At 51.5% G+C, this 26,223-nt stretch overlaps 4 protein-coding genes across 4 annotated transcripts; 2 read left to right on the forward strand and 2 right to left on the reverse strand.

Moving 5' to 3' along the window:
* The first annotated feature begins 96 nt into the window (after positions 1-96).
* On the forward strand, positions 97-1,381 carry LOC126572485 (alpha-ketoglutarate-dependent dioxygenase alkB homolog 4). The gene is made up of 3 exons (XM_050231838.1): positions 97-311; positions 396-1,039; positions 1,115-1,381. The coding sequence occupies exons 1-3, from the start codon at positions 210-212 to the stop codon at positions 1,323-1,325; spliced, it is 957 nt and encodes a 318-aa protein (XP_050087795.1). The 5' UTR covers positions 97-209; the 3' UTR covers positions 1,326-1,381.
* On the reverse strand, positions 1,381-16,734 carry LOC126572484 (inositol-trisphosphate 3-kinase homolog). Its single transcript, XM_050231837.1, has 4 exons — positions 15,052-16,734; positions 11,426-11,518; positions 4,244-4,344; positions 1,381-3,218 (listed from the first exon to the last, which is right to left on the reverse strand). Exons 1-4 carry the CDS (start codon positions 15,184-15,186, stop codon positions 2,357-2,359), a joined length of 1,191 nt encoding a protein of 396 aa, XP_050087794.1. The 5' UTR covers positions 15,187-16,734; the 3' UTR covers positions 1,381-2,356.
* A 3,544-nt stretch (positions 16,735-20,278) lies between these two features.
* On the forward strand, positions 20,279-22,440 carry LOC126577383 (sodium channel protein Nach-like). Its single transcript, XM_050238961.1, has 4 exons — positions 20,279-20,581; positions 20,665-21,719; positions 21,793-21,899; positions 21,971-22,440. The coding sequence occupies exons 1-4, from the start codon at positions 20,279-20,281 to the stop codon at positions 22,090-22,092; spliced, it is 1,587 nt and encodes a 528-aa protein (XP_050094918.1). The 3' UTR covers positions 22,093-22,440.
* Positions 22,441-22,768: 328 nt separating this feature from the next.
* Positions 22,769-25,672, reverse strand: LOC126572477 (cytosolic 10-formyltetrahydrofolate dehydrogenase). Its single transcript, XM_050231823.1, has 2 exons — positions 22,944-25,672; positions 22,769-22,883 (listed from the first exon to the last, which is right to left on the reverse strand). The coding sequence occupies exons 1-2, from the start codon at positions 25,651-25,653 to the stop codon at positions 22,828-22,830; spliced, it is 2,766 nt and encodes a 921-aa protein (XP_050087780.1). The 5' UTR covers positions 25,654-25,672; the 3' UTR covers positions 22,769-22,827.
* Positions 25,673-26,223: the final 551 nt, after the last annotated feature.

The raw sequence follows: 26,223 nt of genomic DNA on the forward strand, positions 1-26,223 counted from the left end.
TTGACGCGGCATCAAAAAATTTTGTGCAGTGTAGAAACGGTCTAACAGGAGCGAGAAAATGTTCTTTGTCAACGGGGAACTGTCAAGAGGGCAAAAATGAAAACAACTTATCCTCGTAATTAATTGTTCGCAAAATAGTTTAAGTTTCGGGCGTTTTTAAATCCTGAACGTGCTTCAGAAAGGTTGCGTGCAGCCGAGAAACATCCGTAATGGACCATCCTAGACCGTGTGGCTGTAAAGGGCGCCGAACGTGCCTGAGCTGCGAAGCCGAGTTCGGTATTGTGCGGAGCGATTTCCGGTCCACATTTCAGGTGATGGTGAAATTCATGTTTCATATAAGCACCCCTCCTCCGGGCAGGTTTACTAACGCCTGGTGTCACATTTTTCCATTTCAGAACTGTGAATCGTACGTTTACTGCCCGCTATGCAACCGGATCTATCCCGGGTGGGATGTAGATCAGGTGATGGCCGAGCATTCGTCATCTCCGAATGCTGCCCCTCACGGTGGCGCTACCGGCGAGGAGTACGGTGGGGTTTTTATCGATCTAAACTTCCTTTCGGTTGAGGATGAAACGGAGCTGATGCGCACCTTGGACGAGATGCCATGGGATATATCGCAAAGTGGACGGCGCAAGCAAAACTTTGGCCCGAAGACAAACTTTAAAAAGACTCGTCTAAAAGAGGGCCAATTTGTGGGATTTCCCGCGGCGACCGAGTTTGTACAGCGAAGGTTTAAAAGTGTACCGCTGCTGGCATCCTTCCAGACGATCGAACAGTGCTCACTGGAGTACGATCCGGAACGAGGTGCTTCGATCGATCCGCACATTGACGATTGTTGGATCTGGGGCGAAAGGATCGTGACGGTGAACCTGTTGAGCGATTCCGTGCTAACGATGTCCCTATACCGAGGCGCGGATGATAAGCCAAAGTATAACCTACAGTTCGTGGAACAGTATCGGGACCGGTTGTTGGGCCAGCTGACCGACGAGCAATCGCTGGCTAGCTACGAAAATCGGATAGTAAGAATCCCGATGCCAAGGTAAGAAGTAGCAAAAGCTATTAACGGAGACAGCTGAAACAATACTAATCGATCTATCCGTCCATCCGTTCTTAGGCGTTCCTTGCTCGTCCTGTACGGCTCACCACGGTACCAGTGGGAGCATTCAGTGCTGCGGGAAGACATACGCGAACGCCGGGTGTGTCTGGCGTACCGTGAGTTCACACCCATGTATTTGCAGGATGGTAACGAATTTAGTCAAAGTGAGGAGATCTTCAAGCGAGCAAAGCTGTTCTGGGATCACCGGAAAGCGGCCTTAGTAAGCTAAGCAAAGTGGTCCATTTCGGATGGTTAGGAATCATCATGAAACCGGAATAAAGACGGATTGATGTATTAAAAATGAAACAATTTTGTATTTTAATAGCTTTTCGATTTTCTGAGCCTCTTGAGGGGAGGTATTTACATATTTAAAAACCGCTTTTGCATAGTTACACAGTAAGCAACGGATTAATAAATTATGTGATTTAATTTAATGTTTAAAAAATGCAAAATATGATTCCACATCGTTTCTCAGCGGGGGGCTCAGGTTGGAAAACTTGTCACGAACAAAGTCGTTGGCCTTCGTTGAGGGGGTCATCTCGGCAACGCACGGTTCATGGCTCTCGTGTTACCTCACGTAAATATATGCTGATAATAAAAATACGCACCATTATAAGAAGCCAAAGAAATGAACTTTCGCCGTTTGAGATAATAATAGTTTAATCCTTTTATTTTATTAACAAATAGCTTTGCTCTGCTTTTATATAGATTCTCTTTCATGCTTTAAATATAAAATGCAACATTAAAGGATCTCATTGTAGCGATACTTCGACATGATTTCAATGTTTTGGATGCAGGAGTATCAATTAAACGCTAATGCCGCGACTCGTGTTCCTCCACTTGCATCACTATCATTCTCTTCGCATCATCCATTTTTTGGTTTTCTTCTGTTCATTCTTCCCTGCTTTGGCCGTACATATCGTAATAGTAATAAACATCTTTTCCAATATGGAAAACAATCGGTTAATCCTCTTCTAAACACACTACAAAAACACGTTCGCGAGCATATCGGCATGGCGTGCTTCTTCAAGGACCTTGCGCGCTGTGCTGCGAAATGGTTTCAGTCTTCTCGGCCCCAATGGCCCCCAAAACGGCACGAGGGCACACCATCTCATGCTCCTCTGCATCCTCTGCCTAGATCATCGGATTTCCTTTTAACACAAAGTATGCTGACTAGTTTCGGTTCGGCTGACGGTACACCGGTGAGGGAACCGGCCTTCGAGGGGTTTGATGCTGCTGCTGCTGCTGCTGGTGCTGCAGTTACACCTCGTTAGCCCGGGATGGATGGCGTTGCTGTTGCTGCACATTATGCTGAACCGCTTCCATCGTGCGGATAAGTTCGTCGAAGCCATGCAGCAACCCCTCCTCACAGTTGCCCATCTGCCAGCGGGTCCGGTGCGTCACCTTGGTGCCCTTGGGCAGCGGTAGGGCCTTGGCGAAATCGATCAACCACACACCGACCTGATGGTCATCGTAGACGATAAATACGCTGCTACCGAGCACCTGATGCCGGCCGAAGAAGCTCGACTTCTCGATTGCGGTCCGCATCTGCTTCAGCCGTTTGATGATGTCCTTCGCCACACTACGCCGGCCACCGACAAAGTGCCCGATCGTGCCCTGAATCTGTCGGTCCGTCTTGATCGTCTTCAGATCGGTCACGGGCGTACAGCCGCGCATCTTGAGTGCTTCGATGCGAAAACCCTTCTCCTGTGTCGACGACATGTTCTCGCGGAACTGCATGTACCGTAGCTTAGTGATGGCCCGTGCCCGATGCTCTTCGTCGGTCGGTGCATTCGGATCGACCGCCACCATCTTCCGGTACAGATCCTCCCGCAGTGCCGTGTTGCTCACTTCGCTCTCGGTGAACGTCCGGAAGCCCATTTTAATGTCCATCACGTTCGGATCGACGAAACCGTGCAGCATGTTGTGCAGCTCGATGAAGTACTCCGGTCCACTGGCACCGGTTTCACCGGTCCGATCGCAGCACTGGTGCACCCCGTAAAACTTGGGCACCACCTTGACCGCGTGCGGATCGATCATGAGCTGGCGGTAGGCGAGCAGCTCGGTATCATGCAGACCGGAAACACGCTTTCGCACGATCCCATTGGCGGCCGGTGCTATGCTGCGGAAACAAAAACCAGAAAACAAACAGAACGTTAGTCGGGGGAGTTGACCGTGACGTGGAATGGTGGTGAATGTATTATGCGTGCGCGCACTAACGATCCTCTGAGTGTGTCCTCACATTCGATTCGATTTAAATCGATCACGCGACTCATTAAGTGCGACGCGTGTCTCCTCTACCACCAGTGGGTCATTATTACGGCAATCTGCCCCTGGGAACTCCTCCACATTGCCTGGTTAATGGCATGTTGATTGATTGCCGACAATACGTCACGCAAAATGGCGGAAAAAGGCCGTGCACGCGCGGTTACGCTTTGCTGCTCCAAACCACCCGACACTATAGTGCGATCGTGTGCCTCTCCAACAGTGTTGCGCTGGTTGGATCTGGTCTTTCAACATTCCAAACCACCGCCACCATTCGCTTCGCTTGACGTCATCACACCGGGCCGTCGGGCATTGTCAGACTATGGCCGTATGGTGGTTGCTGGTCTCTAGAGGCTCGCACCCGCTGGTTAGGTGGAATGGTGCTGCTCAACACCTGCCCGCAGCTCACAGGCTCAAGGCTGAATATTTGTGACATTTCGATTGTTTGCCGTGCGTTGGTGTGTCTGCTGTGTGACGATCGTATACGGTGACGTAGGTGGCCCCCGAAACCGGCAGACTGACGTGGACCATAATGAACACACAGGCGGAACGGAGGGCTCCACATAGATGATCCACATATCAGAGCAGGGGGCTTGTGTGTGCGCCTGTGGCCTCACCCCTATCAGCTCAACACCGGAGTGATGGGGGTGATCTGATGCGTATCGCCGTCTAGACGGCGCCTTTCCATCAGAGGATCAAGTGCTCTCGATCGTAGCAGCTCACTTTCAAACAAACGATCAGTCGGTCAGGAATCAACATCACAAACAATCAATCAAATCACGGATCGGATCGAGGCCTCGTCGCGATCGTTATCGCACCTCACTATAAGCGATCACAGCTGAGCGAGTTCTCACGTCGTGCGCCGTGATCCCGCGTACCTACCTTTTCGGGTGACCGGATAGCTGTAACCATCCCGACGGTACGGCTGGTGCGTTGCATTCCAACAGAACCGGACTGGCCGGTGCGCTCAGTTCGAGGGCATTCTGGAAAAAAATGAGAACATAATGGAGAACGGTTAGAATCGGCAGGCAGCATAGACTCAGAGGATTCGCGCTAACCATTCAGCGAAGCCCAAAAGTGAACCGTTTTTTGGGGCGTGTTAAAATGATTTGACGACAACGACGACGAAGGAATGAGTTAAGACGCGGAGACACTAGCGGCTTGCCCGCCAGTCAGCCTTATTAGATTAGATAAGAGCTTTGATGGTGTTTTTGGGGTGTTGCGGTTACGCACCTCCATCACCACTCGTTCTGGCACGGGCTCTCCATTCCAGCGAGGGTTTGTTTTCAAATTTTAATTTATCCAGCCTACTGTCAGCCTGGAGAGCATATCAGGAAGGCCATGTGCAGAAGCATTTGGTTTCGGCCCGTCCAAAGTGAGCCATTTTTATGAGTTTATGGCCTTGTTGGTATCCGGTGAGCGGGCCTCCCTCGCGCACCTCGCATGGCAGGTTTTGTGGTTCACGCTGAAACACGCGGCTGGGCCTGACTTACGCACTTCGTGCTCAGTGAGTGGAACCAGTGAACCAGCTAGCTTTTCTGGATCGTTAACAGAAGCGGCCCTCCCCGGAAGGCTAGGCGCATCGTACGAGGGGGGTTTTCGTCGAATTGCTGACTTTCAAAAGGAAATGTGTACTAGATGGTCGTATGTCGCATCTAAATGGGAACCGTGTGATGCAGCATGCCATGGAATGTTTCGTAGAATGTTGCTCCACCATCTGGTGCCATCTTAGCACTCTCTGCAATCTCATCAAAGCAACCAGCGTACCAGAATGGTTGTCCAATCGCCGAGAGTGTGCAGCGCGCGTCGTTTCTCCAGCAGTTCCGTGTTGCAATTTTTATAAATAGCCGTGTGACCAGCTGAGAATCATCCTGTTTCCCCGGTCCCAAAAGGTAAGATTTCCACTTCGTTCCCACTTTCTTCTGATCCCAATCGGAGCCGCGGGTCAAGTTGGAGCAGGTGCGTTCAATGAACCATTACTCCGCCCAACCGTCGTCCATTACCGGGAGTATAATGATTCCTGGCCTGGCCTTGCGCGGTCTGCTCTTTCATGTACCGATCGACAGAGGCGGCCACACTGGAGAGGACGAGTGTAGTACTCCACTCCAGCACTCCCAGCAAGGGCTATTCATAACTCGGCTCGGCGCCTGTCTCGGCGTTAATTTACGCAACTGTTTTAACACCATTTTATCGAGGCCAAGTTATGACTCCTGTCCTGAGCGCGGTCGGTGCGCCTGTGTGAGGTCCACCTTGCGGTCAGGAAAGCGCTGGCTTCCCATCTTCTCCCAACGGCCAAAGTAGTTTATGACCTCGCTGGAGAGGCCCTCGCGGCCCTCGTATAGTATATTAACCAGAGCACAGCAAATGGCAGCAAAATGTAGCAGATTTTTCACAGACGGCCGAACCAGCGATTATCTGTGAGCCGTACCACCCGAGAAGCTACCGCTACATTGACGTCATTGCGCCGGTCTGACTGTGGCTCGACGGCGCTCGGCGATTGCTGGCCGCGGCTGTGGCTGCCGCTGCTCGCTGACACGCCATTGAGTGAATAACCGGATGACTGCGAATCGCCTGCACGATGCTCGGGGTGCTGGTGAATCGCTATCGTTACGAACGGAATAGCGGGGGCCCGTTTGTGCCTACTTTGCCATGCTATCGCTGTCCTGCTAGCAGGGAGCCCTCTCGAATGCGGATGGAAGAGGTTCAGTGACACCCTGTCGCCGTTGTCACGCGTTCAATCATGCGCTTGCTACAAGGATTGACTCCCAATCTGGTTGCTAGGGAGATCTGCACACAGACACACTCGTTCAAACAAACAAACATCGCGATCATTGTTTCATCATCTCCCGGGAGCCGAAGTAAGATGTTTAACAGTGAAGTGGCCCCGGGACAACCGTCTAGAGGACATGAGATAAACACATACGCTACCCATCAACTCCTGTTCCACTCCTCATCCAGGTACACTATGATGTGTACTTGCATCGTTTCGAACGAACGTTCCCTCCTGTGAGGAACCTCCGGGCTGTATGCAACCCGTAGTTAGGGGCCTTCTCTCGCACCGCGCTCTCTCTCGCGTAGCTACTGCTTCCAACGCCAATTTCATGCACGCGACCCCACCGTGGTCCGTCCGTCCGGCTGTGGCCGTGTTGCGTGTCTTGGACCTTCCGCAATACACCTTCCCCTGCCGCTCCCGGGAGGCCAGGGGGCCAGCATTAAAAGCATTCGATTGACGTCAAACGGCTCACCGGCATCTGAATACGAAATGTCGTACTCGAGCGAGCCAGTCAGTATTTTTTTCTGCTGAATCGCAAACGGAGCAGGGTAGTAGCGGGGGGAGAGGAGTGAGCACTGGAATGAGTAACCAGCATCAGTAGCTGAAAAACATGGGAAACAACTGAATGACCGGGGCTGAACTAGGTCGTCCTGTAATGATATCACTTTGGAGCTCCATCACCATATTCGCCGTTGGTGCCCCGATATTGGCAGCAAATGTTGTTGTAAAAATGGAATAGCCCTTAATGTGTTTGGCTGTGGAGTGAGGATAGGTACAGGACCGATTAAATACCCATTGTGCTGAGTCTCATCCATGGGCTCACACTCAAGAACCGCTAATCCATTACAGTGAGCACATTGCCCAGAGGTGCAAAGAAGGGCAGAGAACGCCGCTACCTCACCATTCCTTCTCTTCACACCACATGAATGGTGATCGTGGTCCAGAATGGAAGCTCGGTGATCGTTTAACCAACGGAGTTAGCCAACCTTCTAATGGGAGATGATTTATCATGCGCCCGTTTTCCGGTAGGACGACGTCTTGTTCGTGGCTTTACGTGCCGAGAGACCTTCGGACGGGTATAAATCAACCGCTAATTGCGGCACCAAGTTCCGTCCGGGTCCATGGTGACTAGGAATGAATCTGCAAGCGTCAGACCACCCAAGTGCGACGCTGGAAGCGTTCGAGGGTACTCCCGGTTTGTCTAGACGACGATCGTTGATCGACCAGAACTCTGGCCAGTGCTCAACCTAGGCACAAGAACCCTTGCTACCAGCTGCTGCCGTATGCTTTTGAGCAGTACGTAAGGCTTGTTGTAAACAACTACGTGATAATCATACGTTCAGTTGGGTGTGCTCCAGCATAATCATGCTGCGACCTGATTGATAGGTAGCATTCCCTTCCCTTGCTCACGGTCCACACCAGAAACGTGACTAATGGCCGCGACAACCGGAAGCGAGTGCGATAAGAGAGAGAGAGAGAGAGGGCCGGTGGAGGCATGTCAGTGACACGGTCGCATGTCGCGCGTTTGCGGTTACTCTGCCCGGCTCATCACCCATCATGCTGTGTTCCGACCAATCGCGTTGCTCGAAATGGAACCGCGGAGGCCGGTCAACTGCCCCGAACGAACGAGTGTGCGAAGCGAAAAACGGATCAAACTGTTTTGCATAGCCCATCTCGGGGTGTTGATAACGAAAGCCCCGGGTCGGGCCGGGCCGGGCGATTGACGTCAGTGCGCCCCGGACGGGACCAGGTTGCTCAATCGGAGTGGATCGAGTGCCCCCAAAATCGTCTGCAGACCTGTCACTGGGCAGGATCGCCGCTTGGTAGGTGTCACCGTCCTCGTCGTTGCGTGTTATCGCGAAGGTACAAGAGCTGCCTGGAGTCAGGAGTGCACACGAGCACGATCGCGCGTGGGATGTTGATGTTTTCGAGCGAGGCCGAGAGCTCGGCCGATGTTTGTTACATTAGCTTAATGAAATGTAAAACATTCCAAACAAAACGCCGCAGCCGTAGCCGTAGCTGTAGTGCTGATGTTTGATGGAAAGGCGGTCAGCGGATGGTTGCTTATCGGCGGCGGTGGCCGCTATCTCAAGACGCGAGTCGCGGCGCATGAACTCCCCCACAGTGGCCCCGGTCCCCGCGGGTTAAGGATGGCGCCTGATCGATCGATCGATCGTCGTGAATGTGTTGCCTGGCTCTGGCGATGCACTAGTTCTGTTTCTGCTGCTACTGACAGCGATTGAAGCCCGCGGGCGAAGCTGATACGCTTGCAAAGTGAGTGCTATTTTTAATTAATGCCCCATTGTCGGGCGCCACTTGAGCGATAACAATGCTCCTCGTAGCATGCATCGGACGCGATTGCCACGTGGCCTTCGGTGGCGGAGGACGGACGAAGCCTCGTTTGGATGCGATGCTCTGAGTTGTGCGTGCTGCGGTGCTGAATCTTAGAAAGTGACACCATGCACTGGACTCGTGATCCTCGAGTGATCTACTCGGTTTGTAGTACGATCACGTCGCGGCGAATAATCTGGGCACTAAGTGTGCCCAGAAAAGGAAAAGGTTTATTTCGTAAGAAACTGAAAAGATCTTCTGTACGAGATCTTCCTTTAAAGAATAGATCAAGGCTACATTCTTCCATCGATCGTGCCTTGAATGAGAATTAACCACGCTCCCTTCGGACAGTTAATGAGTTGAAGATCTTTGCATGGCGAAACGGAAGTGGCCGCTTAAAATTCATGATAGTCCAGTCTTCCATATGATGATCGCTAGGGACCACACCTTAGAGTGCTGTTCCTCGTAGAACCAGACCAACCATTCGCTCCAATAACTGGTGTTCTGCTCACGTTTCTTGGCCTCACGATGACGGCATCCAGCACCCGGAGGCGAGTGCCTGGCGCGTGCTCTCGCGTGCCCGCGGTAGTAGCTCGCGACGCTACCACCTACAATCACGATACATTAATCGGTGGCCACTAGATAGTCAATCTCTCCGGCTCGCGATGCACAAAAGGGTGATCACATGGCAAGCACGGTTGGTGAGCAAACCACCACGCCATCCCGGGCGTCATTTCGCCGGCCAGACACCGCCAGCCGGTTAATTTGTTCGTTTCTATTTCTATTAATTAAATCATAACGGGCAACATGCCGGACGGACGTTGTTGTGGCCTTTGGGTGGGCAGTGGGCAGTGAGCTAGACGACACCTTACGACGACGACGTCGATGACGACGGCACCCTCTCCTTGACCTCGTGCAGGGCTAGTGTCGAAGTGACACATGCACCACAATGCACCACGAGCACACTTATGCTAATTGAAGGGTAATTCAGATAAATTACAACGAGGATTAGCGCGTCGGGTGCCGTGTGCTGGGTGTGCGCAATCGCTGTCAACGCTACCGCGTTAACGATCATCGGAGCTAGCACGATCTTCATCGCTCGTCTCGCCGTCTGGGTTGGTTGGATATTGATGGGTTTGGGAATGTCAAGGAAATCATTGGGAAGCACGTCAGCTTACCAGAGAGGAGGTGATCAGCTCAATGAGTTGCTCACTCTGATCACTCTGTTCTCTTCAACAAAGAAAGGATAGAGAGGATCCTCGAACACTAGCAGCTGATGATGACTATCATCTTCGGCCATCCGGCCAGCGGTAAAAGTTGTTACTTTCGAGCGGATGGGAAAGGAAAGTAGGCCGTCGGTGCTGGAGAGGCACCGGGCACCGGGCAGCCACCGGGGGGAACGTTCAACAGCTGCGCGACATCCGCGAGTGTGTCTGGTGTGGAATGCGGACATTCGCCCGGTGTCGCGATGACGCACTTGCTGCCCCGAGTCTGCCTGCCTGCCTGCCTGCATGAACATAGTACGTCATCGACCGCCATCGACCGGGCACAGTTTCACTTTCTTCTTTAACACAGACAGAAACTCGCACACACTCTTTCACAGGAAACGGAACTGTGGGTTTTGTGTGTTGTGCCAATGGGAAACGAACGAATTTCTCCAGCAGATAATCTGCACGCTCGATCGCTAACTGGTAAGTAAAGGGTTGAAGCTGTGCACCGTAACGGCTGCGACTGACGTCAGTACCACCACCACCACCACCAGGTAAGGGTCGTCGTCGTTGTCGTCGTTGCGGCAACAATGAACCCGTGAGATGCTGCCCGTTGATGCCGATGAACTGTGTTCGCAAGGCAATGGTGCAACCCCGGAGTCAAGCTGTAGAACAGCATCGTCGTCTTGGTATCGCCGTGGTCTTGCTGTTGAACAATTAAACCGAACCCCGGTGGATTACGTCGCATTCAATTGCGCATCCTTCGGCAGCCAATGACACCTCCGCCGAGGCTTGATGGGTTAGAGCCTGGCTGTTGACATTGCCAATTGGTGTTAACATCCTCAGCTGCACCAATGTCAGCTGAATGATTGCGTGTTGCAATCGCGACTGGCCACCGTGCGGCCATATGGTGAAGATGAATGATGTTCTCCGGACCACCACGGCGCACGCGTTTGTACGCATTGACCATATTGAGTGCTAGCGAGCGATCTGTCGTCCAAGAGCAGGTTCAACAGCACGACAGTCAACCAACCAGCCAGTCTGTCCTGCGTTCCTGTGGCTTGTTTGAGGGTCTAATGCTTCATCGAGCAAATGGGCAAGGTGAACGATCATCCTTGAACGGCTTGTGGTCTTCTAAGCACAGCGCGCCAAACGACCCAAAGCTTGTGTCTATGCGGTCCGCAATCCGCGGTCGTGATTCCGGAAGACTGCGCGGTGGCGATACGAGGACGCAAGTGTTAGCACCTTCCCATTGACGCACCCGTGCGTGTGCGATTGTCGCGATCGAGTCGCGCAAAAGAACATCGTAAAGTGCAGCGTGGTAGCCCTTTAGTCCGTCAGTCAGTCAGTCAGTCAGTCGGTTCCAGTCCAGTGAGACTTGTGTGCAGAGAACAATAAAACGTTAGCAGAAATGTCAGCTGTCCGTGGCCACAGCGACGCTGCGGTCACTAGTGGGGCGTCCTTTGCATTTTAATCGTTTCCATGGCCCGCTTTTAACGTTCATGTTCCCGCACGGATTGTAGCACAAGGGCGGGTTCGCTGGTTGGTACGGATCCGTATCGCGTGGCGCACTCTCTTCCACGTTCCAAATCCCGGAGAAAACGAATGATCACACATCTTAGTTGGCTTCGAATCCGGGTGCACAACGTTTTGACAGCTGCTACGGTTCGCGCCGACTCGACAGACTTGATCACCGCTCACTGCGACTTGCAGTGCAAAGATACTGCGTATACACTGGGTTGCGGTACTTACGATTGCGAGAAAGCTGAGCAGCGATTTGTTGTTGGCGGCGTTGTTGCCCTGCTCGACGCGATACTCGGCCGCACCACGCTCGGTTTCAATGTTCTGCAATCAGAAAAAAAACACAAACGACGCTACGTTAGTTTTGGTTTGATCCACGGAAATCGCTCAAGGTTCAACAGCAGCTGAAACAACGCGATAACGTCTGCCATACCATGGCTCTGGTACTACGATAATTCATAAACGGTATTACACTGTTTGGAACAATCGAAAGATACTTGTGCAAGTTGTTAATCCACGAGCGTCATCGATCGCGGACTTGATTTGACAGCTGGATCGTCCCCCCCTGCGGCAGGATTCTGGATCCCAGCCTTCAACACACAACAGAAAACCCCCGAAACGCGCCAAACCAAACGGTTTGCGTGTGTCTTCGTTTTGGTGATCTCGATTGTAACCGATCGAGAGCGAGCGGTGATGGTGTGTTAGTTTTTTTGGTGCCGACAGGGGATCTTCCTGCCTGCCAGACATACCATCAAAAGGGTTATCCGTTTGTCTCATTCTCTAACCATTCTTCTACCTAAGGACGAACAGGCAGATGGACAACACGATGAATCAGCGGCTCACAGAAGATCACCACAAAACCAAACAAACCGATCATTCCGTTGACGAGACTGTCGCTGAGATCATCACAACGGCGCCGTGCCTGGTGCGGGGGAAGATCAGATTCACCTTTGCGGTCACTCGAATGCCATGATATCGATGATCCCTAGAGCTAGAGATTCCCTAACTCGGTTGCATAACATCCCGGAGCCTGGAATGACGTTTAATGAGCCGTGAAAGCGATCGGTGAAGCAGCTAATAGGGCGTGAAATGGTACAAAACCGCTGTAGTAAGCGATACAAAACCACAATCCCATCGCATTCGACGCGTTTCGTACCGTAATGTCGATCATCGATTTGGTTCTCGCACGCATGAGATGAGGAACAGCCTAGAAAAGAATATGGTTTGATCGCTGTAGCTCGAAAGGCGTTCAAGGACGATGCTTGGGATCGAGCATGGGGTAATGGGTTAGCTTTCAACGAAATGATCGTGCATAGATGGCGTTTAGCTGCTGTTGCTGCTGCTGCTGCTACTGCTGGAAGCAATTAGCCAAACGGTACGTGTACGCAACACTTGGCAACCGCTTTGCATGCCCCCCGGGCCAGTTCTCTGGCGAACCGAAGGATAATTAGCGAACAGACAGACCGGCTGTACGCCGACGATGATAATTCTATTTCTTCTTCTTAATGGTTTGCCTCCGGGTAGGTCCGGAGGTGGTGGATGGATCAATTTGGGATCGAACTTCCTTCCTGCCGGTGGCGCCACTTTTGTCAAGGTCGCTCGCTTTGGTCGACCTCCTTGGCGTACACTTGGAACGGTTAGAAAATTATGTTTTTACTTTTTTCCCGAGCCGACTCCATCTAGGGATCAGCGATCGTGTGAAGGAGCACGAAGCTGAGCTGTGATCGAAAAAAAAAAACATTGCCCTAGTAAGCAATTAGTAACCGAGGCAGATCGCCGAGCGTTAATCAGACCAGCAGGCAGCGGTTTAACACTAATTAACACAAACCAATATGACCGATCACCAAAACAACCAATGGCGTTATGGAAATGTCGGAAGAGGTTATGTTTGTTTACTTATGGTGCTAGCCGGGGAAACGAGCTGTTGTAGGACCAGAAACGTGCGGTTCGTGGCTCGCATCCTCTAAAACAACGATCGTGCGATCCGTTTGCTAATAATGTAGACTATTGGCTGGAGAGCCGCCACCGGTCCCCGGATGGTTCCGGTCTGTGGACAATAGTGCTTCTGGCTCGCTAATGGCATATCGAAGCAGAGCACGCATGAATGCCCGAGTATCACATGTCCATGACGTCAATCGGTACGGTCCAGTGGGTGGTTCATCACGTTCGAATGGACCGCCTCGGATGGCTGCAGCACCACCACGACGCTTTACACTCCGTCACGATGCACAGAAAATGTATCATCTTCTTCTCCTCTTTTTGTACTGCGGAGAGAACTGATCACAGCTTTTAACCGGATTTAACTGGAACTGGATTCTAGTTGGGGTCGCTCCAATCCGCTCCCAAGTGCCGAGTGGAGTGTTCAGTGCCTGAAACAGAAATTCAATCCACATGTCCATGGTTCCTAACTGGATGCGTCAACAGAGATCCGTCTATGTAATGACGGTTTTAGCAGCCCTCTCCTCCCCCCCTTCGATCCTTCGACATTGGCTTTGTCCACACAGAAAGAGAGGACAATCGATCAACCCAATCGCACACAATCGTGCACAGCCATTGCATGGTGATTGCCAGGCCTGTCAGCCATCGCGGCCCGTACTGGACGCTAATTTCGGTTCCAGACTTTGTTCGCAAACCCGCTCGGAATTCCAATCCGCCAGACCCAACCATCCCGAGGGGGAATACGCCATGTTAGCACCGGATTGTGAATGAAAGGTGCACATGCTGATCGCCAATCGTTCGCGTACACACGACAATTGCGTCGTTTCTGTTGCGCCGACCGATGCTGCTACAGGTGCTGCAAAAAGTGGAACATAGTACATTCAACCGACGATGACGTCCTGGGAGTGTAGCATGGAGCACCTGAGCGATCGAGCTTTCGGTTGCGTGCGAAGGAGTGTCAACGGATCCTCCGATAGGAGGTGACATTAGCATAAGCGGTCGCGCGGGCTATTAACCTTGAGTGTGCGCGATCGTGCCCGTTGCTTACGTAAATCGGTGTGAAGAGCCGCGGCTGGTTCGGCTCAAACATTGCACCACCACCCTCTCGCCACAAGTTGTCACACCTTCTCCTACTGCTTGGGGATGTATCCCCCGCCCCAGCGGGGAGCGACGTAACATTATTTTGGTTGCGCAGGCGAAGACGAGCCTGCTCAAGAACCGTATCGGGTTACGCGTGCCGCGTGCCATCGGTTTGTCGGGATTGGTTTTAGGTTCCGAGGTGAACGTCATGAAAGACCTTCAACCAAAAAGGGAACCCACAGAACCACGCAGGTCTCGGGGCTGTAAAACAGGTCCACCATCTCGATTGACCCAAGACATGAATCCAGTGGCAATGGGGTTTTCCGGAAAACTTTAACGCCGATCGATCATTCGCAACCCGTTTATGGTCGATCGTAGAGCGAAAGGTCAAAGCTCGAAACCAGCAACCATCAGGTGCTACCAACCGTGCCTAAACCGCGCGGGGAAATAGATGAATAAATTTAGAATTTTTTGATGACTATTAGACGCGTGGCTTGTTAGAACAATCTGTTTAATTTAGTGGCATTTGTCGTTAGAGTATAACGACTTCCTTTTCTACCGAGACAACGTCGCTACTGTACTAGAACGTTCTTCGATAGAACATTCCTCGCGTTTTGGACTTGGAACTCTGCTGGTCGCTGGTGTTAGATCACAAGAATTCAAACAAACGTACCGCATGAAATACTGTTAGAGCCCCCCCCCCCCCCCCCCATCAAGTTAAATACTAGAGATGTTTAGGTGATCCCTTCAGCCTGAAGTGTGCACAACCAATGACTTGGGTACACAAACTGAACTCTGAGCTGTTTGAGTGTGGAAAAACATTCCGGTTCCGGTCTTACCGTGTTCTTGGTGCCATTGTCCAGTATCAGCATCTTCAGCAGGGTCCGCTTGAGGCCATTGTTGTCGAGACAGGAGAGCCGAGGAAATTTGTCACTGGTCCATCCTGCCATGGTGAGGAATATGGAAGAAGTCATGCCGTGCGGGACGACGCCCCTGGAGTGCTTCCGGTTGTGTTGTGTTGTGCGGCGTCGACGATGTGGCCGCCGCTCGCGGTTACTTGTTCGAGCCGTTCGCGGTGTTCGGTGAACCGAATGGCGCACGCTATAGGCACGCGTTGTTTTGTTGTTGTGACTCCCGGTTTTGCACCCGCTTATGGAATGTGCAAATGTGTCGAAACGGCCCTACCCCGCCTCGTGTTGTTCTGGCCGATACTACCGGTGATCCGGTCTGGGAGTGGAGCGGCTCATAACATTAAGTCCGAAAATGGATCGCCTCCGGGACCGTAGGGGAGGGTTGACGTTGGGCGTAAAACAGGTTTGTTATGATGGCCGATCGAGTCGAGCGAATATATAGTGGGAAGAATGTTCAAACATACACGCGCACACGACCACTCGCACTGGATATCACACTAAAGGGTCGCTCTTGGTTACCGTCACAGGCTACTACGAGCATTCGATTCCGAGACGACGAGGCTACTTCACTTTTTAACCTGCACTGTTGTGTGGCTCACGTAGCCAATGGGGGGATTGGCAATTTATGCTCTTGTTTTTCTGGCACAGACACACACTGTTGAAGGGGTTTAACCAGGCCCCACCCCTTAGTAGGGGATTACCGGGGGCGAATGTAAATATTTTTCACAAACATCCCGACGACCTCCGGGGGGGGAGTCTAGGGCCAACACCTTTACCGGGAAAGCGCCACACACGGCTGTCGAGCGGCGTCGTTCGGTTTGCCAATCGGCCCTGCACCCGCTTCTAATATGTGGCACAATCCGTTTACTCACGGCTAATATTGATTGGGTAATCACTGATGGTGCACAAGGTGGTGTGTGCTCGGACGGTTGGCCCGTGAACTATCTTATCCTTTCTACCCCCTCCCTTTTTGGAACTAGCCGCCACTGTGGGCGCAGCAGCCTAGACCAAGTGCGAGATCTCGGCAAATAACACAACGGCTTTCGATTACCGTTTACCTGCGCCGACTTTGGGATGCGCGGTTTCTTCTCTTGCTGTTTGGATGCTGGGACGTAGCAATCGCTCCCGGGCTGTGGCCTGTACTGATAGGGGCGTGTGTTACCAGGCCCTGCACACAATCAGACTCGCTGTGCGAACGCAAAGGGTGCGACCGTGCCACTTTCACTATCTTCACTCGTCTTCTTCTTCGCGCAGGAGATCACCTTCTGCACACACCACAAAACGATCGTCACTCGAGCGTGCTACCCGTTTTCTCTTTAAAGCGTTCACCTTCACTGTGCGAACGAACCTTTCGCTGTTCGCCTGAAACACAGCACCGTAGGAAGAGGAAAAGGTGGAAGATGATCCACCCTGCAACTTGCAGCAAAGTCTCGAAGCTACTAAAACCTGGACGTTAACGGCAACTGGACTATCAACCACTGCGCTTCGATTGATAAGGTTTGGGTTCTGATTGAAAAAAACTCTGTATCTCTACTGCTCGGTCTTGCAGTGCCGTGCAGCGAGCAATCGCGTCTGTCCTCCGCGGTGTCGGGCGTACGTTTCGCGGCTTTCGATCGGCCGCACCGTTTTGAACCGCGTGGCGCGTGGTTTTCTTTTTTTGCGCCATCGACTCACCGAAAGCGCTCCGGGGGCCGATCGTGCGGGATCGTGACGTCAGCTTCGGCTCGTTCGCTAGTAGCACGTTCCCAACGGTACTGTAGAAACGTTGGCGATCGTTGAAATTAAGGGAAAAAAATCTAATTTTCACCAACAGAATCTTATTTGATAAATGGATTTTCATTTAACTTCTCTTCATTTCACAAATTATTTAATTAATCTTTTTAGTCTTTCAATCTCAGAAGCCTCATAAAAAAGTGTTGCTAATTATGCAGATTTTTTATCGCTCTAGGTGACTCATCGTCAGTAGGCTTTGTGACTCTGTGTGTTGAGCTCATCCCTTGAATGCAGTTTCTTCGTGGAGATGATGACATTTTCCGCTCAGATGTAAATCATAATTTATTAACAAAGCTTTGCTATTGTAAGTATTACATAAACTAGCCGATAAGCACAAGCGCATTTCGTCATATAGTGGCTACGAACGCATAACAGGTTTGTGGCGATGGGCGATGGTAGTTGTCTGCATTCATTCGATTCGCAACAGGAGAACCAACAACAACAACAACAGTTTGTAATTTGATTGCATCATCTTTTTGTCTAATTGTAAAAAATATTTCGCAGTGGCCAAGGTTAGGATCGAAAAGCTGGTTCCACGGAGGAAAATATGCCACAATCACTGATGTATTGGAACATGTTTCGCTGGATAAGAATCACTCGGTCGGGTGCGTATTCCCTGTAATGTAACCAGGGCAACGGTTGTCGTCAGTAGCAGCCTGTCGAGCGTCGATTGTGCTGTGGGGAATTCGGAAATTAATGAAAATCCCATTCATTTTTTTTTCTAAAAACAATCTCATGTGCCGCTTATCTGAGACCCGCGGAGTTCCCTCTGATTGTACCAGCGATTGGCACGCGTACGGTCCGAAAAAATCCCCCCAAATCAGCTCAGCGTTCGCATCTAGAAGCGGTCGAGAACTTTGGTTTGTGGTTTCCTGTTGATCATCGAGATGGAGTCAAAATTCAGAACATACAAAGAAGATGAAGAGAAAGAGGTTGTTTCAAGTCGTATGTTTGTAGTGTGACGTAGTCATGGCTACGTCCACGCAGAATGTGCACACCACAAAAAGGCGCAAGCAAAATGTCTTCTGTGACGTCGACGTTGACGCATCGAACCGGTTGTAACTCCATCCATCGCCTGCGAGTGTTAATCGAGCACAAACCCATCCTGGCGTGATCGTTTCGAGGCGATTATCACATTTGCGTCTTGCGGTGTGATGATGGTTCGATGGACGATAGCGACGATGGGGTGACCGGAAATACAAATGCGTCGCAATCGGAACTGATACCGGAACCTGAGAGGTCAATGATACACGTGCCGAGCAGCGGGGTGAGGGGTGCGTCATGGCACATGCGTCTGCAAAGGTGACGAAATCTCGATTGTTCGATCCGGTGCGACGACACTGGAGCAAATATTTTTCAATATCCACACGCGCAACATGCCGTTATCAGTTGATATCCAGTTTCTTTCCAATTTCTTTCCAGTTCAACCATGCCACCGTATCACAGCCAGACACGCAGCGATCGACACGTGTGTCACTGGTCCAGACCGTCAAACGATTTTCCCTTTTTCTCCTGCTCGATGTTTCGTGCTTCTCGATGTTGACGATGTTTGTTAGCACGTCGGTCGGAAGCCTCGATCTGCCGCCATCTGGGTTGAATTGCTGCGTTGCCTGGCACAGTCGCATTTGCACAATGATAAGCCCGACCGAATGGCGGGCGAATGGTCACAATGAGGCTAGACGGCCGCTGGGGACTCTTGCCAGGACTGCAAAGTCACTAAAGCATACCACCAGCCCATCATATAACCATAAAATGACAATCGTTTTAACCTTAACCAGGGTTAGGTACACTCTTTACGCCCAGAGCTGGCTGGCAGGCAGAGTATTTGTATTTGGTTTATGCTACGGAGCGGCGCTTAAGCTGGAGCACGCACTAAAAATCAGCGCCGCTAATTCCGCCAACGCTCGGTGGCGTTTACGCATGCGCTATAAATGGATCAGTGACTCTCGGGCTCGGGACGATCACCTATTAGACATGCACCTATTAGGGGGCCCTCGGAAACTCGGACCAACTTCTCGGACCAGCATCGTCTTTTCACAATCGGCCTGTGAAGGCTAGCTGCTTCTCCGCTATGACGTCAATGGCAGCGGCCAAACGGTCCGTCCACTACCAATGCTGCTGGTGCTGCTGCAGGCGCATGGACGATGGAAGTGCCAATTGGATAATTTAGCGGCCATCGCGGCATAGATGCCTTCTGTGCCTTCTTTCCTACCGCTCGGTTCCTCCACTCACCATCAGGCACAACCGAACACTATTAAAGCTTTCCGTTAACATTTTCATTGGTGGTCTGTGTGCGTGCCACCTTGTTATGCAATTATTTTATTACTGTGAGGCCGATGTTGCCGGGAAAATATGGCAATGTGCGTCATCATTCGTTGGGGCCCCTTCACTCGCGGCATCGCAATCACTGAGTAGGATCGTGACGTGAAAGCCCGGCACGGAGGTACTCTGTGGAAATGCTTTTTTCGTCAGAGGCGTTGGCCACGAGTTGCGCGAGTTCGAGGGAATTTCGTGTGGAGTTTCCAGAAAAAAAAAACACTAACGGTCACTTGATCCAAGCATCCTGTGGAGCATATTGCATCATTTTACGCGGTCTCCGCCAACTGCGCTGCGCTGCGCTATGATCATCCATATCGCCAACCATCATCAGTGCCCCGGGGGCCCAAGCACTGATCGTATGGTCGATTGCACTCGCGCGCCTAGAAGTGCACGGGAAGCTTGGAACCGATAGGAACCGATGACGAACGCCATATTTGATAATATAGCGTAGTAGTATACTCGGCGATGCGACCGTGGAGCTATTTCTGGTTTGTCCGGCCTCCTTCGTTTGCCATCGCGTGCGCCACTGAAAGATGTCAAAATTGACGTCAATCGCGATGGGGATTTTCACTATCTGGAGCAGCAGCGAGGCAGACGAGCCGTAACCTAATAAACAATCCACCGGTCATACAGATCGTGAAAGCGGACGTGCAGCAGATTTATGAAAACAAAAAAAAACACAAAACAACAGCGGCGCGAAGGCTCCAACAATGGTACCGCTCGGAGAACCCACATCAAGGCTGTGCTCGCGTGAGCTTGAGACAGAAGCGGCGTCACGGGCAGCGCTGGGATAATCCCGGACGCCCTCTGGAACTGGAACACCCCTTGAGCGCCCCAGCGAGCCGCTTTTAACCGGCTTAGCGACTGTCGAGAAGGTCAACGGACATCGAAGGGACATGGCACGGGGGACAACTCACGGGCATGTACAAACCATAAACCCTTAACGAGCTCCCTATTAGCGGTTAATGAGCGCGTGGCATGCATATCGTCGTCGTCCCTGTGACCTTGTAACCTCCCGACCTGACACTAACTTGTCCATTCACTCACCAGCCTCGTTCCGGTGATGTCTGTAGCGCAGAGAATAACCTTCAAAGGGCTTGCCCAACGGGTGGTACAGAAGAGGAAGGAATCACTTGAAGCAGACCAGAACTCCAGGAGCCGGTTCCAGTATCGGGCATGGTTCGTGAAGGAACTGCAGGATCTCTGCAACGTGACGGCCCTTCACGGTTACAGCCAGATCGTGCGCAGTGGATACAGTGCGCTGGAGCGTACCGTGTGGTCCTGTGCCGTCGTAGCATCGACCATCTGTGCCATCACGCTCCTCATGATCTCGTGGTCCTGGAATGTGGAAACACCGACCGTTACGGTAATTGCAACCTGAGGGATTGTCCAACAGCACATGGGCTTGATAAACTTCTGTTTTTTTTTCATTATCAATTGGCGCAAAAGGTGACGGAATCGACCAACTATCCCACGTGGAATATCCCGTTTCCGGCGGTGACGGTTTGTCCGTTGAACAAAATCTCAGCCACCGCAGCACTGACCCGTGCTGGCATGATGAAACGCCCCGATGCCAATCTAACGGATGGTGAACTGGCCGATCTTTTCCGGCTGTACTTGCACGTGTTGGGGCTGGGGCAGAGTGATCCCGTGCGCTACCGGTTACTGCACGAGATACTGCAGATGAACAATCTGGAAATACCGCAGCTGGTGGGCGAGTTTACGCCACCTTGTAGTAAGATGATCGAACGATGCTTGTGGAAGGGAACGCAGTGGCGTTGTGACAATCTGTTCCAGATGGTCAACAGTACGGAGGGATTGTGCTGCTCGTTCAATTACTACGGGCTGTTGAAGGATAATTATCCGAAGAAGATTACCGTCAGTATCCCGAAGGAACCGAGGCGTTTGATGGCCAGTGGCTACCAGACGGGTCTGTCGATTTTGTTGCAACCGTTTGTTGAGGATTACCATGCGACCGATGTCGCTGCGTATGGGTTTAAGGTGATGATACACAGTTCATACGATTTCCCCGATAATGATGCGGAGATAATGTTGGTGGTGGCCGGGACGGAATCATTCGTTACGATCAATCCAACGGTTACGTACGCTACCGCGGATGCCATGGGGTTAGCACCGAGTGTAAGGAATTGTTTTGGGCGGAATGAGTATCGATTGACGGTGCTGCAGCGTTACTCGTACGTGAACTGTATGGTGGAGTGTAGGGCGGCCACCATTTACGATAAGTGTGGATGCGTTCCCTTCAATCTGCCCAACAATGAAACGCTCAAGAACTGCGAAATGAAGGATATGGAGTGTGTGGTGCGGGCACGGGATCTCTATCTGAACGCTATTCCGCTCATGAACAGCACGATGGCGCGCGTGATGACCCGGGGGGTGGAACCACCCTGTGGTTGTTTGCCGGCTTGCGACAAGATACAGTATCCGGCGGAAATGGTAACCGGGGACATGAATCGGAACTACTCTTACAATGCGATCTCGTTTTTGTGAGTCCGTTTTGGGTGGCACTTTGTGGTTGTTGAGTTTATCATATTTTTTTCTCTCTTCTCCATCGGACAGCAAGGACATTGAGCTGAAAAATCACAGCCTGGTGCATGTGTACATGGCCGGGTTAACGGCCACGCACTTTCGGATGGATATCTATCAAGATTCGCTCGGAACATTAGGTAATTGGGCGTCTGGTGAACGATCGCGAATTGTTGAGAAGAATAATCTGTTTTTTTTTCTCGTTTTTTAGCATCTTTTGGCGGTATACTGGGACTGTTCCTGGGGTTCAGTATCATAACCGGGTTCGAGGTGATCTACTTCTTCACCATTCGTCTACTGTTTGACCTTTTCACCAATAAGCCAGAGCGTTAAGCATAGAAACGTCCACTGATTGGGATCAAATTCAAAAGGCGATGGGGTTTGTAGTTAATTTCCTGCATGTTTGGTGAACTAATGTAACGTAAAGCCTCCGTTTCTTTTGCTGTTTACGCAATGCTTTTCATCCGTTAGCAATTTCTAGTCGTAAAATTCAAAAGAAAAAAACGCTTCAACGGCTGCGTAGCGTACGCCTTCACGTGTGCTATTAAATGCTTCATGAGGCGCACCATCCAAGTTTGCATAGCTTATGGAGCATAATTCCTTGAAATCACTATGGGCCAAAAATATGAAAATTTTAACAAAAGGAAAGAACAAATTTTCAGAAGAAATTTTTCATTGGTTGTGCAGTTTTTTAAAACTTTATTCATTGACTTTAACAATAATCTGCATAAACAGCTGCATTATTTTTAAAACATCAGCACAAATTAATTCTGGAATTATTCCTCAAACAGTGCTCAGCATAAGAAACGATAGTGCATTGATTCTGAAAGAACAGAGCTCAAGGAAAGCCAATTGATGGCAACGATATAGCAGTGGATAAAAAAATATTTTTAAACCACAACGATCATCATCAGTTACGCTATAAAAACCAGATATCAATGACTCTGTTAAGAAACAAAAATACATTATGTTCACGATGTAACTAGCAATACAATTCGCGTAAGATTAAGACAAAAATAATTTATTTATTCAGTAATGTGGAGGGTTATTTTCACAATAGAACTTAAATCAGTACTCAACAGTCACACATTTCGTTTTCAGGTATTCGTTCAACGCTTCCTTTCCTGTAAACGAAAGAGAAATTTAAAAAACATTGTGCCCCTGGGACTCTCTGCCACACTTACCTAAATCCTTGCCGAATCCACTCTGCTTGAAACCACCGAACGGAGCCGCCACATCCGTCTTGTTGTACGTGTTCACAAACACCGTACCGGCTTCGATTTTCTCCGCAAACCGCATCGCCTTCTGCAGATCCTTGGTGAACACACCACTTGCCAGCCCGTACTCGGTGTTGTTGGCACGTGCCACCAGCGCATCAAAATCGCTAGCATGAAACTTGGAAATGACCATAATCGGACCAAAGGATTCCTCCCGAGCAATGTACATGTGATCCTCGACGTCGGTGAAGATGGTTGGCTCAAAGAACAGTCCCTTCATGTTGGGCACCCGCTTACCACCGTACACCAGCGTCGCACCTTCCTTCACTCCGATCGCACAATACTCCTGCAGTTTCTGCAGATGCGCCAGATGGTTCTGCGGACCGTGAGCCGTCGCTCGATCGAGCGGATCACCGATCTTCATCGTCCGGATGCCCTTAATCACCTTCCTCACAAACTCATCGTGAATGCGGTCCTCCACAAACAGTCGCCCAGCGGCAATGCAATTCTCGCCCTTGTTAAAAAACACCGAAGACATCCCAAGCCGGACGGCTTTCTCCAGTTCACAATCGGCGAAAATGACGAGCGGTGACTTTCCGCCCAGTTCCATCGAGCACTTTTTTATGTTCGACTCAGCACAGGACGTCATAATGCGCTTCCCGATCGGTGTTGACCCGGTAAAGCCCAGCTTCCGTACCAGCGGATGGTCGGCTAACGCTTGCCCAGCCAACGATCCCGTTCCGGTCACAACGTTAATGACTCCGGGTGGAAATCCAGCTCTCACCGTTAGCTCTGCAAACTTGAGCGCCGTCAGGGGGCACACCTGAGCCGGCTTGATGACCACCGTGTTCCCCGCGGCAATACAAGCCGCCATCTTCCACGACAGCATCATGAGCGGATAGTTCCAGGGAGTGATCAACGCGCACACACCGATCGGTTCCCTTTTGGTAAACGTCAGCACATGGTTCGGTTTCGCCGGGCTCACCGGTATCGTGCTACCTTCGATTTTGTCCGCCCAACCGGCATAATAACGCCAGGCATCGATCGACATACCGACGTGTGTTTTCAGCGCGAGCGTATAAACCGCTCCCGAGTCGATCGATTCGATCGTCGCCAGTTCTTCCTTGTGTTGCTCCATCAGATCCGCCAACCGGTACATCAGCTGGCCACGCTCCCGTGCCGAAACACTCGACGACCACACGGTACGGAACGCTTCGTCCGCACTCTCGACTGCCGCGCTCACGTCGTTCTTGGAACCCGCAGCGACCTCACAGAGCACCTGCTCCGTCGAAGGATTCACAATCGGTAACGTTTTCCCACTCTCCGCGTCTACGAAGCGGCCATTGATGAAGAGCTGCGTTGGAACGCGAATCTCACGCTTGTTTGCCTTCAGCAGGACATGCTTGAAGGTGGAATCGAGTGCGATGTCACGGCCGTTCGGTTGTTCCCGGTTGCCATCTTCACGGCGAAGCAGGGTCACCACTTCCTGTAGAAACTCACCGTAAGTCGGTGCCATGAAGAGCGTCTCGTTGGCGATCGGCACTTCGAGCGTTTCCTTGACTTCCTCCACCAACCGCACCACATCCATCGAACCGGCACCGCTGGCAAAAAAGTCCGTTTCCGGCTCGATCTCCAGCTTAAGGATCGATTTCCAGATCGAACGAAGAATCGTTTCCAGCTCCTGTTCCTTCTCGGTCAACACGAGCGGTTCGATCGGTTTGGCAGCGGCCTGCGCGAACCATTCGCTCGCCTGAATCATCTTGTTGCCTCGCTTCAGCCGTTTCACCTTCACCAGCTTGTCGTCGGTGCCGATAATGAAGATGCCCTCCTTGGTAACGTACGCCTCACCGGAAGCACCCTTGAAGCGGATCGGTTGCCCACTGGCCAGGCTACGGCGTGCGCTCAGTGAGGCACCGAACAGGCGGACCGGCACTTCTGCGCCGTCTTCGCTTTCGATGATCGCCAGTGCACCAGGGACCGAGTCCAGACCGCGAATGAAGTTAAAAATGTCGAGTGCTCGCTTGTTGAAATCGAGGTACTGGTTCTCCTCCCGGAACAGGGCCGGATCGTAACTAGCACCGATTTCCGTCTGTGGGATTTTCGGTGCCGTTCCGGCGGCTATCATGTCCACCGCTTTACCCATTGCTGTTACACCTTCCGGATAGAGGAACCGTTTGTACAGCGTATCGAGCGTATCGTCACTGTACACTGGGCATTGTTTTTGGAGTAGGATCGGCCCCGTATCGAGACCATCATCGGCCCAGAAGATTGAAAAGCCGGCCCGCTCATCACCGTTGATTAGGGTCCAGGAGATCGCACTGGCACCACGGTGCAGAGGCAGGATGGACGGGTGGTAACAGATACTACCGTACGATGCACCATCGATCACCTCCATCGGTATGAACTGGCTGCAAAAGGGGAGCACGTTCAGGTTGGCCCCAACGGAGCGATACTTTTCGAGCACCTCCGGGATCGGGACACCTTTGCGACGCCAGGCAGAAAACTTGAAGACGGGTATACGATGCAGGCGAGCGGTGGTCGCTAGCACATCCTCCCGGTTGCCCTTGTCGGCGATCGTGAACACACCGACCACGAGGTGGTCTCGCTCGAGCAGCAACTCGAGCACTTCCGCCGCGAAGTTACTCTGGCCAATGATGGCAATCTTTAGATCTTCCATCTTGCTTTGACCGTTGGTGGTGGTGTTCTGGAAAACCGGCACGAAATGGCGGCAATTAGTTTCAAATACTTTTCACTAAAAAAACAGGTTATGGTTCCTCTGAACTCCCGGTACTTACATGGCAACCATTCGCCTTGCCATTGCCTACTGGATCACCCATTGTCGGAGCACACTACAGATCGCTACCGTGTTTTAGACAGCGAACACTTGCACTGATTGCAGGATCACGCTCGGGACCAATATTTATACACACGGTGACACGGCCCCTCCTCACCGCTTCCTCCTGCCGGCAGGTTAGCCGAAATGTCGCGCTTATCAAGGGGATGCTGCGGATCATGCCACTCACCGTATACCGATTCAGTGATTAGAGGAGTGGCGTGGCCGCGAGCGAGAGTGGAGCGACTCTCCCTGCATGCATGCACATATGTTGCTGCTGCTGCTGCTGATAACTACTACGCCATGGGCCTCCACGGACAGTAGCGGTGTGTGCTGTGCTGTGTTGTCGAACCGGTTACTTCATTCCATAATCGACGTCGGTTGGATGGCGTGCGTGCGGCATACGAGTCGAAC

This window comes from Anopheles aquasalis, chromosome 2 (genome assembly GCF_943734665.1).
Source record: "Anopheles aquasalis chromosome 2, idAnoAquaMG_Q_19, whole genome shotgun sequence".
NCBI classification, from domain to species: domain Eukaryota; kingdom Metazoa; phylum Arthropoda; class Insecta; order Diptera; family Culicidae; genus Anopheles; species Anopheles aquasalis.